This window comes from Chamaea fasciata, unplaced genomic scaffold (genome assembly GCF_029207755.1).
Source record: "Chamaea fasciata isolate MVZ Bird 193981 ecotype frontalis unplaced genomic scaffold, bChaFas1.0.hap1 SCAF_8, whole genome shotgun sequence".
NCBI classification, from domain to species: domain Eukaryota; kingdom Metazoa; phylum Chordata; class Aves; order Passeriformes; family Sylviidae; genus Chamaea; species Chamaea fasciata.
In genome coordinates, this window is record NW_027094093.1 from 13,449,585 (window position 1) to 13,465,438 (window position 15,854).

Here is a 15,854-nt window from a genome sequence, read left to right on the forward strand (position 1 = left end):
GGCCTTATATAGCGCCGGTATCCCTGCGCGGCACTGCACACAAGTGTGTTCCTCCGCGAGAGCCAACTGCGAGGTAGCTCCTCACGGGTCGGCTGCTGCAGCGCAGGGCGTGCAGCGGACGGGGCACCAGCGGTGCAGGAAAGGGCTGAAGTAATAAAAGCGAGGCTTATTATAAACCCTAGGAAGATTTGCGGCGTTACAGGAGTTTTGTAACGTTGTACTGCCGCCACACCCCGCCCCGCCGGCACAGCGGAAGTTGCCGGAGTTGGGCGAAGAAGGAGACGGGAGGGGACGGAAATTGCCGAGGGAAGGGCAGCGCGTATAACGGTGGCCGAAAAGGCTGTGGGCTTGCAGCGGAAATTGCCTGTGTCATCGTTCGCCGATAGCTTGCCGGAAATACCCGAAGCGGTTCGCTCCGGAGGTTGCCGACCGCGGACTGCCCTCTCCGGAGATTGCCGAAGAAGGCTCCGGAGATAGCCGAAGGAGGCTGAGGGCAGCGGCGGAAAGGCCCGAGGCCGCCGCCATAGAGGCCGAGGCGGAGCGCAGCCGTCCCGCGGCGCCGCCGCCCGTCCCGCGCCAGGTAACGGCGGTGCCGCTGCAGGCGGGCTCGGTGGGCGCGGGTGTCGCTGCCCCGGGCGCCTCCGTCCGCCGCCGCTCCCAGTGTCCTTGACGGGCCGGGCGGCGGGCCGGGGGCTGCCCGGCGGGCGGCGGCGCCTCCAAGGTGACCCCCGCGCCGGGTAGCGCTGTCGCCGGCCGTGCCCTCGGCCCCGGGGACGGCGACACCGGGCCCGCCGCCGCCGAGCTGCGCCGGGCGGTCCGTGGGGGAGCGGGGCCCGGGCCGGCGCTCCGCTGCAGGCGGAGAGGCCGCTGGGTGACATTCCTCTGTGTGATCCATAAATAGACTGTTTGAGAATCGTAGCTTGCGTTTGAAGGAGGTAACTCACTCTCCCATAACTGTACATATAGGTGTGCATACATGCTCCTTTGCAGCTGGTGTAGAAGTTTTTACTCTGCTTGTTTAAAACTTGACAGCAAACGTTTGAACTGATAACAACAATGCTGTTTTCTCTCTTACCAAGGCACCATGCTTCGACTGCTTGCTGTCCCCAGGACCTTAGCTGGGGTCACCCAGTCCTCCAGAGTATGTGGTAAGCGTCTGTAGTTTGTATCTGTGTTTCTGGTGATAAATGTATGTGCAGTTCATTTATCGAAGGGCACATATACATGCAGGCTAAAGGATTTTGTGTTGTACTGTTGGTAGGATTGGGATTCTGTCAGCACTCTATAACTAAAATCAGGACTGGGGGATCTGATGGTTTCCACCTAGCAGTAAGTGAAAGTTGTTTTTGTTTTCTTTTCCATGTCCTTCAGGGCGTACAACTGCAACAGCAGCCAGCAACCAAATCGAGGTGTTTGTGGATGGCCATCCTGTGTTGGTGAACCCCGGAACCACAGTACTGCAGGTGTGAGGAATGGAATTTTCAGTTTTCTGGGACTTCCCATCTCATTTTTTGGCAGCATGTTCTGTTCCATATAGTAAAAAGCCACCTGCCTTTACTTTGTCTCTTGTGATTCTTTGGGGGTGTTTTAACTGTGATATAATTTCATGTGACAGAAATCCTTGGGGAATTCAGTATTTGGAAAAGAAAAATATGCCATGGTTGCTTGAAAGAAGATACATGCAGCATCAATCCCAGCTGCAAAACTTTATGCAATGCAATAATAGACTTTGATAAATTCTGGTTGAACTTCTATCTCTGAACACTATGTGACCTCATAGTTTTTCTGTACCTGTACATTTTGTGTCTTGTTACAGTGTGTCTTGGGTAAATGAGGGATTGTCTCCTTTTAGTTGTTGGTTGTGATTCAGAGTGCTCTTCCTTAGCTGCTTTTATTATTCTTGGTGTGGGAAGAAGGGGAACCTGGATGTCCCACCCCATACCGCATGTTGTCACTTTTCAGGCTAAAATTTCAAGTAAAGTTTTTTTTTTTAAGAAGCCATTAAATGAAGATATGGTATAATGAGTTAGAACCTTAAAAGATGCATTTTATTTCAAGATATAGCCCTTGCTCTTTGGATACAAATTCCTGATTTATTTAGGCATTAGAATGCCCCCAGCAGGAACCTAGTGCAAATTTTTCATAAATGCTATTTTTTTTAAATTAGCTTTTCAGTTTAGCTAATGTGGTGCTTTTTGGTACAAATTGTCAGAAACCTAGATCTTGTTAGAGTTTTTTTAGTTAAATTCAGTGGTATTTCTTCTGGCAGGCATAGCTATAATGCTGTAGCATAGATCCCATTAGCTGAGGGGGTTCTATGCAGGAAAGGCTGTCTTCATCTGTTCTCTGGAAATCTGTTGGCTCTGTCCTCCTGTCTTCTGTTATGTTGTCTTTCAGTTTGGGTCTGCTGAAGTTGAAGAGTGACTGTGCTGGAGTACCTTTATACACAGGATTTGTGTTGTTGAATTACCAGGAATCATTGTGCCCATTGTTGCTCTCTTTATGTTTTTCAATTTGTACTTTCATGCGCTGTTCCTTAAAGAGTGTACTTGTATTGCTAGTGCCCTGTTGCAGAGAATTCTCTCTGTTATTGGAGGAAAGAATGAAAGAGAGATCAGTTCTCATTTCCTCAATCACTTACAAAGGTTAGAGAAACTATATTTGTAATTCATATCCTGACTTTTTTTTGTTCCGTCACAATTTTTTACCTACGGTCGCTTCTTAAGATGAAAGGTCAAGTGCACTCTGTTCTTGAGCACTGATAGTGTTATTCTTTGAAAAGCTGCATAGTGTTTTCTGAGGTGGAACTGAAAACTCTTAACTAAGATTTGATTTTCCTTTGTTTCTTATTTTTTTATAGGCCTGTGAAAAGGCTGGAGTTCAGATTCCTCGTTTTTGTTACCATGATCGTCTCTCTGTGGCTGGAAACTGTAGGATGTGTCTTGTGGAAATAGAGAAAGCTCCAAAGGTATTGTTTGTGTTTCACAGGAATTGCAATGTGGAACTCAATAGGAATTTTTTTGCTGTGCTTTGGCCCTACTTTAAATCTTGTAAATAATTGTTGTCATTCAGCTGCTCAGAGCAGTTTTTTCTCATCTTCCCACTGGACTGCACTGATTGCTTATTGAGTCAGAGTCAGTTCTCAGGTTAATATGGACTATCTTGCTCTTGGACATAAGCATTTGATAGCTGTGAGTCTGCTGTTAGATGCATCTTATGCTTTTTAGTTCAAGCATCAGCCACACATTTTCAGCTGATACTACAGAAATAATAAACTCCAGATAATGTATGGATTTAGCTGTAGGATTAGTACCTGCAGGTTCATTCTGAGTAAAGATCGCAGTTAGGTAGTAGTTTATATTTTAATGCATTGATATCTGTTGTGAAGTAGTTGATTTCAGGAGTGAACACTGTCTTCAGCAGTACTAAGAAATCTATGCACATTCTTTTGGAGTTCAGTCTTGGATTACACATTTATACTCACACATAAAATTTTTTAGCTCACCCTAACTTCAATTCCACTGTTGGAGCTTTGTGTCTGTGGAGATGTTGGGTTATCACTAAAGGTGGAGGTCATGTGATTGAAAAGTAAGAGGGATTTGTTTACTAAGCAGGAGTTTTTGGTAATCTTGCAGTAATCTTGAGAAGAATTTTATTCCAAGACCTTATGCAGGTTTTGTGCAAATAAATGTCTTGTAAATGATTCATACTCTGAACTTCAGTTCTAGAGGTTTTCTGGATGTCTGCTGAAGCTCTTTGATTTGCCTTTGAATACACCTGATGTCCTTAATGCTGTATCTGCTTAAATTGGGACTGGAAATTCTAGAATTTTTAACTTTAAACTTTTAACTTTAAATAAATCATAACTAATTTAACCTTTTTATATATTATTAATTATTAATAAATATGGCTTCTAGTGGCTTTATCAGTTAACCTCTTATTTTTTTCCTTGTAGACCTCTTAATTTCTATTTATTTATAATAGATACCTATGTTAGAATTGGGGGGGGAGGAGGTGGGGGTTAGTGCCCATGCTGAGAAGGAATATATTGTGTTCATGCTTGCTTTTTATGGTGATTGCAGCCAGTTGCTGCTTGTGCCATGCCAGTTATGAAGGGCTGGAATATACTGACAAACTCCGAGAAGTCCAGGAAGGCAAGGTACCTTTCTTTTAGCCTCCTTTGGCTGATTAGTTATACTATCTGCTAAATGATGTTAAGTTGACATTAACTTCTTTCTCTGAACCGAACAGAGAGGGTGTAATGGAGTTCCTGCTGGCAAACCACCCATTGGACTGTCCTATCTGTGATCAGGGTGGAGAATGTGATCTACAGGTACAACATCCAATTAAATTATATAGACTTATGTATAATGCTCTTGTCTTAGGTGAAATTGTGCTTTCCCGCAGCCTGGATATGTTTGTGTTCTGTTGCCTGTTGTAGGACCAGTCAATGATGTTTGGCAGTGACAGGAGCAGGTTTAGAGAGAGCAAACGTGCTGTGGAGGACAAGAACATTGGCCCCTTAGTCAAAACCATCATGACTCGGTGTATACAGTGCACTCGATGCATCAGGTAAAGCCCTTTACTTTCACTGAGGAGAGTACTAAGCAGGCATGTTTGTGTCAGTTTGTTACTAGTGAAGGAAACCCCATGAGGGATAGTCAGTTTTTTAAAAATTTTTTTTCTGATAATACTTAAAAATTTTATTTCTGTTAGTGACTGATAGCTGGTTTCCTGGAGCTACCAGACAGGAAACAGAGAAAGATGGCCAGTGCATGAAAGTGAAATCAGAGTTCTGCAAGGCAGAACTGGTCCCATGGTGTTGGTGCCAAAGTGGATATGTGAATTCCTCAGCCACAAGTTGTAAGATTTATTTATTTTTTGATAGCCTCTGGTAGCTATATTTATGCTGTTCTGTAGCGCTGAGATGCTGTACTGGCCAACTTGAGCCAGATGGAAAAGAATACAATGTACCCAACTAGTTCTAGAAGGAGCTTGTTAGCTAGGACTAATCTTGGACTCAGTTTGTGTAATACAGTGAGTACTGAACTGCTGTGTTTTTTGATATAACTCCCACTAGTTTCTGTAGCCATTTCTGAATGAAATTCTGCAGATGGTCCTGCTTGTGATGGTGCAGACTAATGCATCTAAATAATTGTTTTCTTCTTTCAGGTGTATGAACTAATGTTTTGTCTTAAGAAAATGAGATGAGGGCTGAAACATGTTCTATGTTGCAGCTGTACATGCCATATGTGTTTCTCCTTCTTTGTGCACCTACCAGGTTTGCTAGTGAGGTTGCAGGGGTAGATGACTTGGGAACAACTGGAAGAGGAAATGATATGCAAGTTGGTACTTACGTTGAGAAAATGTTTATGTCTGAGTTATCAGGAAATATTATTGACATCTGCCCAGTTGGTGCTCTGACCTCCAAGCCATATGCCTTTACTGCACGCCCATGGGAGACAAGGTAGGTGTCTTAACTCATACTGGAGACACCACTTTCTCTGTTTGTTGCATACTTTAGCTTGGGATATGTCCATCTCTGATACCAAGGGTTTTCTCTGGTTTTTATTTTTTGTGTTTTCGTTGTAGACTTTCCCATAGACTGAATCTAACACAAATTTTGTTACAGCTTATTTAAGAAAAGGAAGAATGTTATAGCTTGTAGACTGTTCTTCCCTTATTTTTACCCTAAAACGTTTTGGACTTGTAGGTTGTGCTGATTGCTTAATAAAAGATGCGTATAAGGGAAAATACAAATTCATTAACTCACTAATTGTTGAGGATATTATTTAAAATACCTTGTGAAACTAAGCTGTTCAGCTTCAGTGCAGATCTCTGTGTGATTTTCTTAAGTAGTTGTTTAACCCTATGCAAGACCTGAAACATACTCAGGAGTCAGAATCACAGAACATTAAGGGTTGGAGTGGACCTTGAAGATCACCTAGTCACAGCCACTCCTGCCATGGGCAGGGATGCCTCTCACTAGATCAGGTTGCTCAAGGCTTTATCCAGCCTGGCCTCGAACATAGGAACATGCTGGTTTGACCATCCCAAGGACGGACGTTCAAAATCCCCAAGTGCTGTTATAATTAGTCTGGAGGAGCAGGGCCGGGCGGAGGAAGGTGCCTCCCCGCAGATGGACTGTGCGGGAGGGGGGGGGTGTAATTACCAACCGTGTCCGCTGGGAGGCGTCCGCAGCACGGAGCCGGCAGCGCGCCGGATCAGCACTCCGGATCCCCACCAGCAATTTTGTCTTGTCATAAAGCAGTGACACACTGTGACAGAATGACATCCTTAACCCACCTTCCAGAGATGATAAACAGCAAACAAGGAGCACATCCAGACAGCAAGGTGTTACATAACCCAGCTCTGAGAACGTGTGCAGCAACTCAGACCAGCACCTGCTAAACTAATACAGTGAATGCTTATAACAAATTTGTCTTCACATGCTCTGGTCAGATCTGTTGTTACCTCAACTCTTCATACCCCACACTGGATGCATTAAAAGACTGTTGTGATTCAACTTGGCAGGAAGCCAGTTGCTCATTTCAGCCCCCTATTGGGCATAGGAGAGAAAATTGGGGGGGGAAAATGTAAAATCTGTGGGCTGAAATAAAGACAGTTTAATAGGACAGAAGAAGAAAATTACAGTAATGATAAAAGGTTTCAAATGTACGAAGCAAGTGATACACACTGTAATTGCCCAGCCAGTCCTTGAGCAGCAGCCCCCAGCCAGCTTTCCCCCTCATTCACATGCTGGGCTTGCTGCTGTGTGGTGCAGAGCATCACTTTGGCCCACTGGAGTCAGCTGTCCTGCCTGTGTACCCCCAGTTTCTTGTTCTCCCAGTCTCCTTGATGGTGGGACTGGGTGAGAAGCTGAAAAGTCCTTGATGTGGTGTAAATGTTGCTTGGCAACAACTAGAACATCCCTGTGTTACCACAGTATTCGCACCCTAAATCCTAAATACAGCACTATACCAGTTACTGTGAAGAAAACCACCTCTATTCAGGCCAAAAATAAGACGCTTGTTGCTTATATATGAAAGACTGCAAGTGGTTTATTTGTTCTTCTAAACAGGAAGGTAGAGTCCATTGATGTTCTTGATGCAGTTGGAAGCAACATTGTAGTGAGCACGAGGACTGGAGAAGTGATGAGAATTTTGCCAAGGCTGCATGAAGATATCAATGAGGAATGGATATCTGACAAAACAAGGTGTGTGCATGTGTTTGTACCCACGTGTGTTTATGTCTGCATTAAAGGCACACTTTGCAGAACCAGAAATGTGCACAGTAGCACCGACTTTGGTATTCAGCTGTTAGTATTGTAAAGCTACAGCGAAGAGGTATAATTGATGAGATACGTTTTTTAATTCTATAATTGAAATTGCTGAGTTTCCTAATGTTCTGATTTGTGTAACATTTTTTCACAGTGATTTTTATTTCTGATTGTTTTGCGTGTTTTTGAGAAGGAAAAGTTAAACTTTCAAAGGAAATATTTCTTGGTTTTCTCTTGTCTGAAAGCTTGCAATTGGGAAACTCATGGAATTGTACACAATTATGTTTGTCTTTGCCCTTCTATAATCTTGATGTTCACTTAGGTTTGCTTATGATGGCTTGAAGCGTCAAAGACTTACTCAGCCAATGATCAAAAATGAGAAAGGAGTATTTGTTTATGCCTCATGGGAGGATGTATTAGCTCGTGTTGCTGGTGTGGTAAGAACAATTTTCAATATAAGTAGTCTAAAATTAATTTCTTAAGCTGGATGTATTACAAATATTAATATTAAATGAGTTATATTAAAAATATTTTTTTCTTTAAGGTTAGAGGGGAGCATTTAACTGCTAATCCACTGTTTCCACTTAAATTTCTTATTTTTACTAATTCCTGTTTCATGGATTGGACCTTTTAAAGACCTTTTTCTTATCATGGTTTCATTTGGAGCATTGGGAGAGAACTTGCTTTTATTTAAATAGGAAAGTAAACTGTTTCTTCAGAAATTTAGGAGGAAGCAATTTTCCTGAATACTCTGATCTATCTGAAGACATCTTTAAATTTACTTAAACTGTGCTATCACCACTTTTGCCATCAAAATCTGTATTACTTATTTCTGAGTTGTGCTTTCCTCAGTGCTTTCTCTGTGTGGTGATTGATTCTGCAGCTCAAATGAAGTGCTGCATGACTGCTCTGGATTTTGATTAAAAATTTTATGTGGGTGAAGTAGAATTGAATAACTGTAATTGAACTTTCCTCAAGGATGTTTTTGCCTATGGTACAGTAGCAGGGTTTGTTACAAAAGCTATTCTTCTCAGATAATACCTTTGAGTTAAGTTTACTACCAGAGCCTGTGTTACGGGAGTTTGTATTCTGTCTGCACTGTGGCTTCTTTAAAATAAAAGCATTTATCAACCTTCCTCTCTCAGCGCACCAAATGAGAATTAGCTACACCTGAGTGATAACTCAAGTGGGAGGGATCTGCATGGAATACAGAGAGTTCTTCCTTGCTTATCATGAGTTCTGAAGGAGCTGGAGTTTCTGCCTGGCAGGAGTCAGATACCACTGATCTGTTTGTGCTACTCCAGGCCAGTGGTTGCACTGCTGGCTTTGGCACACCCTAATATAACAAATATTTACCTGGGCTAAATGAGAATTTGTTTCAGTGGTTTCTTTTGTTTATGTTTATACTTCCTTTCTCTCCAGCTCCAGGCAGTGGAAGGTAAGGATATAGCAGCAGTTGTAGGAGGACTGGTGGATGCAGAAGCACTAATAGCTCTGAAAGACCTGCTGAACAGAGTGAATTGTGATACGCTCTGCACTGAAGAGATCTTTCCTACTGCTGGAGCTGGGTAAGAGGACAGGCAGTGTCTTGTCTGTAATTAATATGTTGATCAACTTTCCAGTCTACAGATCAGCTCATGGCACTATTCTGAAATTAGCAGGGATAACAATTGCTGATGCATTAGCAGGATTTATTTAAATTTACAATACTCATATATACAGAGTATTTGTGGACTATGAGTTTATTCTTAGTCTCTACTCCAGCAGGGGTTGCACACTTTTCCCCATGTAGTACTGTATGTACAGCTGCTGCATTTTAACAGTCAGTCACTGAAAGCCAGTTACACTCTGTTGTAAGCTGGAGAAGTTAGTCTATTTCTGTTTATGGTGTGAAAACTTTATAGTACAGTTATTATTAGTAATTTGGATTGAGAAATCTCTTCTTGCTCTTCCTTTTCCTGAGCTGAAAAAGAATTTTGAGCGTCTGCAATCTTTACTATAGCTTCATTCCTTCCCTCTGCTGAATCCTCATCCTCTTTCTTACATCTTTTCGTTATAGCACTGATTTGCGCTCTAACTACCTGCTGAATACCAAGATTGCTGGGGTGGAGGAGGCAGATGTCCTCCTTCTGGTTGGCACCAATCCACGCTTCGAGGCACCGCTTTTTAATGCTAGAATTCGGAAGAGGTTCGTATTCCATGGTGGTGAATGAGCATGTGAATCCATCTGGATTTGATACAGTGCTCGGTTGGGGCTGCAGGCAGTAACTTGAGAGCATTCATTCACATGGGATCATTGGATTTAGTTCACCTTTTAGTAAAGGGAATGGTGATTTATGTGTGGAAAAAGAGTAGTGCCCTGTAGTGTAGAGCTAGTTCATTCTCACTTTGACGTTTTACATTAAGTTCATCTACTCAGACCATCTATTCCTTTGTTACGTTACACAGACACCTCAGATTTTCTGTTTTATAGAAGTGTGTTAAAGCATATTCCTTAAAGATTTATTTTCAGCATCAGCTTACTGCTTTTTGTATTGTAACAAATCAGATGTGCTGAGTTTAGAAGCAGTCATTCAGTTTAACATTTTCTTCGCCAAGTAGTGTGGCTTTCCCAAACTTTTGAACGTAGCTAATTCAATTTTAATAAGATAACATCAGTATGAGGCAAATGAGTACTATAAAAGCCCTGTCCTTCTAGATGCTGGGATCTTTGAAAATACATAATTTTAAACAGTAATAGTGTTGAAATTTTGAAAGGAGACAATGCAGTGAGACTTTTGAATGTATTTTTTCATGTATTTTTGTAAGTCTGTGCTCTAAGAAGCTGCAAAAAAGAAAAAATTTCTAACCAACTAATTTTTTCCATGTTTATCTAAGAAATAGTGGATTTCTAAAACTGAATAAGCAGAAGCTTGGGGGGAGGAGGGAGTTGAGTTATGAACTTGTCAAGTAAAGTGTGTTGCTGTACTTTTTCTGGAATATATCTAGAGAAATAATCCTTCTAAAAAAAATTGAGCCTTGCTTAACAGTCAGAATAAAGCTAAACTGCATCTTACCAAAACAATTAATGGCATTTAAATTCCTTTGCAATCCTATTTTAAGTTACTGCTGAAGTTATAATTAGTGGCTTTGGTTGGGTAAAACTCTCTATTTCTTTAATTTTTATAAAATGTTGGTTGTATTTTCAGCTGGCTTCACAATGACTTGAAAGTGGCCCTTGTTGGCTCTCCTGTGAATTTGACCTACACGTATGAACATCTAGGAGAGTCCCCACAGATACTTCAGGACATTGCTTCTGGCAAACATGCCTTCTCTAAGGTACACAGAACTTAAAGAGTGTGACTGTTAAATTCCACAGGTCTTGAGTAATAATCTGAATGCTCCAGAGATAGATTTGAAGAAAAGTACCATGTTGTAGGTGGGGTTATTTGCTTTTAATCAAATGCAGAGCTGAGGTAACGATTAGTTTGCACCAAGTATGTATAAACCGTGGAATATATTCAGGTGTGTAAAACTTTGCACTGCAGGAGGCTCCTGGGATATTTCTTGACATAAAACAGCCTGTTTCAGGTGCTGCTGTTTCCACTTGAATGTGTGGTTATCGAGCATACAGTTCTGTACTGACAAGGTAGTTTCCTGCTTACAGCAGTTTCTCTTGACTTTATCTCTAAATGAAACAATGACCATTTTGGAACCATAGGTATGCATGGAAGACTCATGGGGAAATTTGGGGATTTATTACATTATCTGTACCAGGAATTGTCTTTGTAGCGTGGAATGGATTTCTGATTGTTGGCTTGCACAGGTCCTCGACCATGCCAAAAAGCCGATGGTGGTGGTGGGCAGTGCGGCCCTGCAGCGTGGTGACGGAGCTGCCATCCACGCTGCTGTTTCCACCATTGCACAGAACGCCAGGGCCAAGAGCGGTGCTGGTGCTGATTGGAAAGTCTTGAACATCCTACACAGGTATGCTTTGAAACTTTCTTGGGAGCAGCTTGCTTGCACATGGGGCTACACGGGTTACCACAGTGTATGTGTACAGATTGCTTTGTATACACACAAGCAGCTCATTGGGTTAAAACCTGTAGGGAATATAATACAAGCTAGCAAATCTTCTTAATAAAAATAGGTTCCTTGACCTGGCTCTCCATGAGTTTTTATTAATTTATGATATTCAAATGTAGAATTTAAGGTTTCAATTTAGACATAGAATACAAGAGAGCTTAATAACATCTACCACAGTGCCCAGTAGGATGCACAGCAGACGTGCGTCACCTGCTAAATGACTGCATTTTATCTAAAGGAAGAAAACCAAAATGGCCATATTTAAATAATATGATTTCTTCCTTTGGGTTTTTTAGTATTCCTTTTACTGTGCAGCTTCTCAACTGAATAGTTAATAGAAAGGCTTCAAAGATTTTCATTTGAGAGCTTTTGATCTTAGCTATTCAGTTTGTCAAGATATTACTCCTTTTAATAGACAAGTTTCTCTTTGGACAGTCCTTCACCACTCCCTTTCTAAAATTCTGACTGTCAAATTGACCATCTCTGTAAATTAAAAATAATTTCACCAAATGTAATGGCTCTCAATTCTAGAGACTCAACAGATTTCTTCTGCCAAAAGCAGCTTCACTGATATAAAAATAGTATAGTTAGAGCAGGGCTTGGTCTTCTAAAGGAAACTCAAATATAACATTCTGCTGCTGAAACAGAAATACTTAGTACCAAAATACTGATGAGTTAAAGAACACTCGAGATACAAGTGTGGTTTTGCAGTTGTTCATACTGACTTCCATACTTATGCCGCACCATCCATTCTACCTTAAGTGTAAAAAGCAACTTAACTTACTGAACCCTCTATGTCTGACTCTGTCAGACAAAATGAGTTACACTGGATGATCTGCACTCTAGAGAGAATCTTTTTTCTTTTAAATAAGACTCACACCTGATTATGGAGGATTATGCAAAACTGTTGCTTTGGAAGACTGCCAGAAAATGGGAATTATTATTTCATTCTTTTTAAAGTATTTTTATGTGCGCTTAAATGAACAGTGGTCTTAATACTTTGATGATTTCAAGTAGCTGATGGCGCTAGAGTTGGTCTTTCATCTTCATTTGAGTGCCCTAAATTAAAGACCTGATGAGTTCCATTCATAGCTGAAATGTCATCTGGAGCATCAAGCTTCACCAGTGATCTGCCTGCCACTAGGTCCCAACTTTCAATGTCTGTCTTTATTTTTACTATCCTATCTTAAATAGGTGAGATTCCCTGTGAAAACTTAAAATGGTGTCAAGCTGTCAAAATGCAAAACTAACTTGATACTCTGTCTAAAGTTTCAGCTGCCTTTGAGCTTCATGGTTGTCTTGTTATTATTAGGAACCTCTTACATACCTTCAAAATATTTAGCCAGAAAAAGAAGTTAGGTCTGTTCTGACGGGAGAGGGAGAATTCTGAAATTACTTCAAGTCATGATGTATTTGTTCCTACAGGGTTGCAAGCCAAGTTGCTGCTTTGGACCTGGGTTTCAAACCAGGAGTGGAAGCAATTAGGAAAAGTCCTCCCAAAGTGTTGTATCTCTTGGGAGCAGATTCAGGCTGTATAACACGTCAGAACTTGACAAAGGACTGTTTTATCATCTATCAAGGTAATTAGTAGATGTAAATTAAGAAATGTTGCTATCTTAATAGATGGGGGAAAAGTGTAAACAGTGGCATAAAACCCTTTGAGGAATTTTAGCCTTTCTTTTCTGCCAGGAAAGGGAACTTCTAACACATACCTGAGATACTGGTTACCTATTTCTTAAGTAAAGATGGGAAACTGTTGATGATTAATATGAATCAGTATAGGGCTTCTGAAACATAGCTTCAGACCTGGCAGACAAAACAGCATTAGTTTCCAGCTGTCCTATCATACCAAAACATGATCTTATCTTAATCTAAGAATCCTTGTTCCAAGGACCTCCCAAATCTAAGCGACTACAGAGACTGAAGTACCATTTGCCCATGCTTGTAGTCCATTCATTCTCCCCAGAGTATTAGCCTTAGGGCAGCCAGCCTCATCGGCTTCAGATTACTGGCTAAGCAAAACTTAGAAAATCCTTATTTTCTGGGGACACAGAAATTCTGTCTTAGTAAAGCATTTCTTTTTATTTTGGCTTACTTCTGTCTCATATGGTTGTGTGCTGTTTCCCCTTTCCGTGTATTTAGGGCATCATGGGGATGTGGGAGCTCCCATGGCTGATATTATTCTCCCGGGAGCAGCTTATACAGAGAAGGCAGCCACATATGTGAATACTGAAGGTCGGGCCCAGCAGACAAGAGTAGCAGTAACACCTCCTGGGATGGCAAGGGAAGACTGGAAAATTATTAGAGCTGTCTCTGAGGTATTGTTGCTGTTATAAGTTGCTTCTAATAAAAGTATACTGAGAGGTTAAGTTCTTTTTTGAAAACATTTTCCAATGTAAAAAATGGTAGATTTTCAGGGAAGCACATAGTTTTAAGAAGCAACGTTCTGTATTGAATCCTATGCTAATTCTTTGAGTTAAATCATGTTTCCCTGTTGAGAAAAGCTCTAATATTGTAGCTGCTGTATGCTGTTGGAATGCATAATGGATTCCAAAGCTTTGCAAGTTTTGCAGGTCTTTGTGAAGTGCTTTAGAGGAAGCTGGTGGGAGCATGCAGTTTCTTGCTTTTTAGAAAGAAAACAGCATAGACTCTGAGGCCAGGATCTGATATCATTAGATGAGGTCAAATACGTGCTCACTACTCATAGGGAACAAGATGCATTGATAATTGCATCAACTTTTATCTCATTTGGTGGTAAGCTAAGGAAAATGCAAGCATGGAAGGAGAAAGGTACTTCTTTCTTTTTATCTTTTATATAGCACACAGGACAGCTTGGTTTTTAACATGGGGACGTGTTGGCTGTGTAGGCATCAGAGGTCCAACAGAACAGTGACTTTGCTTCAGTTTGTACATTCTAACTGCCTGTGTTTTCAGGAGCATAGACTTTTCCTCACTTTAGGGATGTTAATAGATTGGTAATCTAAACCACTATGAGTTAAATCCCTAGCCTTGATGGCATTTCTTCCTGTGAATCTCTTAGCTGGCTGGTTTGACCTTGCCTTATGAGAACCTTGATCAAATACGGAAGCGCTTAGAAGAAGTATCACCCAATCTGGTTCGATATGATGATGTGGAAGAAGCAAACTACTTCATCCAGGCAAATGAGTTGGCAAAGGTAAGCAAAACCAAAGCATCTTGGCATCATTTAGTGCTGTTATATAGCATAATGCTTTTTTGAAAAATCTTCATGTGCAGTATGAGAAGCATTTTTTGACCTACACTGAATGCAGAATTCACTAAACAAATGCTTTGGTAACAAGCTTGTGTCATACAGGTGACTTTCTTTTCCTTTCTTACCACAGTTAGTGAAGCAACAGCTTCTTTCTGATCCTCTTGTTCCACCTCAGCTCACAATAAAAGACTTTTATATGACAGGTATGTATAGTGTGGTCTTTCCATTCTGAAATCAGAACATTTTACTTAGCTTTAGAGTAAGGTTCATATGATTCATTTAAAGCTTTCTGCTGAGATAAATAGGATTTGAGTCTTTTGAAGAAACAAAATTTTTCGGTAAAATTATTTGGAATTTACATAAAGCGCAGACTGTGTTTTCAACTAACGGATTTTATTTATCCTCTTTGTATCCAGTCTCTTACTAAATTTATTTTGTATTGTGTCTGTGCACTGACATGTTTGGATTTTTTTTTTTTTTGCAGATTCCATCAGTAGAGCATCCCAGACAATGGCCAAATGTGTGAAAGCTGTTGTTGAAGGTGCCCATGCAGTAGAAGAGCCATCCATCTGCTAGAGACTGATCAGACTGCCACCACCACCTTCTAGGTTTTTGTTGCAGCTAACTGCTGTGACTGATACATTTTTTTCAAAATCTATTTGACAGGCCGTTATATTTTTGTTCTTCCTTCATTCACATTTTCATCACTTCAAACAGCCCCATCATACTAAAGGACTGTTGTTGTGTCTGAGGGAACATGCAGCACTCAACTTACTGTACCCAGAGGCAGGGTACATGATGATTGTATACAAATAAATTATAAATACCAAACCACCCGCTACCTGTGTAATTCATGTAGCTTGTGCTTCTTCCATGAAAAGAATTCAGTAAGCAACTCAGACTAAGTAAATCTTGATTTTCTAGGAAGGTGTTTACATGGCAAAAATACTAGATTGTAACTTCCTTCCAGAGTATGCAGGTATGTTAATACCAAACCCTGGTCAGAATGTGGACATGCTATTTTTGTAATGTACTTATAAAGCAAGTTGTCCCTCATACCTGGTTTATGCCAATGTTCAGACCTATCTCTGCTCTGGATACTTGTATGTTTCTTCATTTAGTTTCAGTTGAGACTACTCTTGGAGGAAATACAAATCATTTTGATGTGGGGGAAAAAAAAAAAGCAGCCTTCACCCAGCTTCCTCATACTGAACTGCTTTAAAAATTAGCAAGAAGACTAAAGGCCTTTATACCAGTTCAAATACAGAAAAAAATCTC

At 40.9% G+C, this 15,854-nt stretch overlaps 1 protein-coding gene across 2 annotated transcripts; it reads left to right on the forward strand.

The window, feature by feature from the left end:
- Positions 1 to 232: 232 nt before the first annotated feature.
- Positions 233 to 15,407, forward strand: NDUFS1 (NADH:ubiquinone oxidoreductase core subunit S1). Of its 2 annotated transcripts, none has more exons than XM_066189736.1 (19): positions 233 to 580; positions 1,080 to 1,148; positions 1,372 to 1,463; positions 2,861 to 2,968; positions 4,083 to 4,159; positions 4,252 to 4,333; positions 4,442 to 4,572; positions 5,282 to 5,467; positions 7,082 to 7,216; positions 7,602 to 7,716; positions 8,702 to 8,847; positions 9,339 to 9,467; positions 10,468 to 10,597; positions 11,085 to 11,245; positions 12,770 to 12,924; positions 13,487 to 13,662; positions 14,385 to 14,519; positions 14,707 to 14,779; positions 15,061 to 15,407. In XM_066189736.1, exons 2-19 carry the CDS (start codon positions 1,085 to 1,087, stop codon positions 15,150 to 15,152), a joined length of 2,187 nt encoding a protein of 728 aa, XP_066045833.1. In that variant the 5' UTR covers positions 233 to 580; positions 1,080 to 1,084; the 3' UTR covers positions 15,153 to 15,407. The 2 variants fall into 2 exon arrangements, with proteins under 2 accessions (XP_066045833.1, XP_066045834.1); XM_066189737.1 differs by lacking the exon at positions 233 to 580 and adding an exon at positions 882 to 935.
- The last annotated feature ends 447 nt before the right edge of the window (positions 15,408 to 15,854 follow it).

What these genes read in the sequence shown, in the direction of transcription:
- NDUFS1 (XM_066189736.1), top strand. Translation starts at nt 1,085, where the DNA reads ATGCTTCGACTGCTTGCTGTCCCCAGGACCTTAGCTGGGGTCACCCAG. An exon ending in GAGAAGTCCAGGAAGGCAAG is followed by an intron (nt 4,160 to 4,251) that starts GTACCTTTCTTT and finishes TGAACCGAACAG; the next exon opens with AGAGGGTGTAATGGAGTTCC. An exon ending in TTATTAGAGCTGTCTCTGAG is followed by an intron (nt 13,663 to 14,384) that starts GTATTGTTGCTG and finishes TGAATCTCTTAG; the next exon opens with CTGGCTGGTTTGACCTTGCC.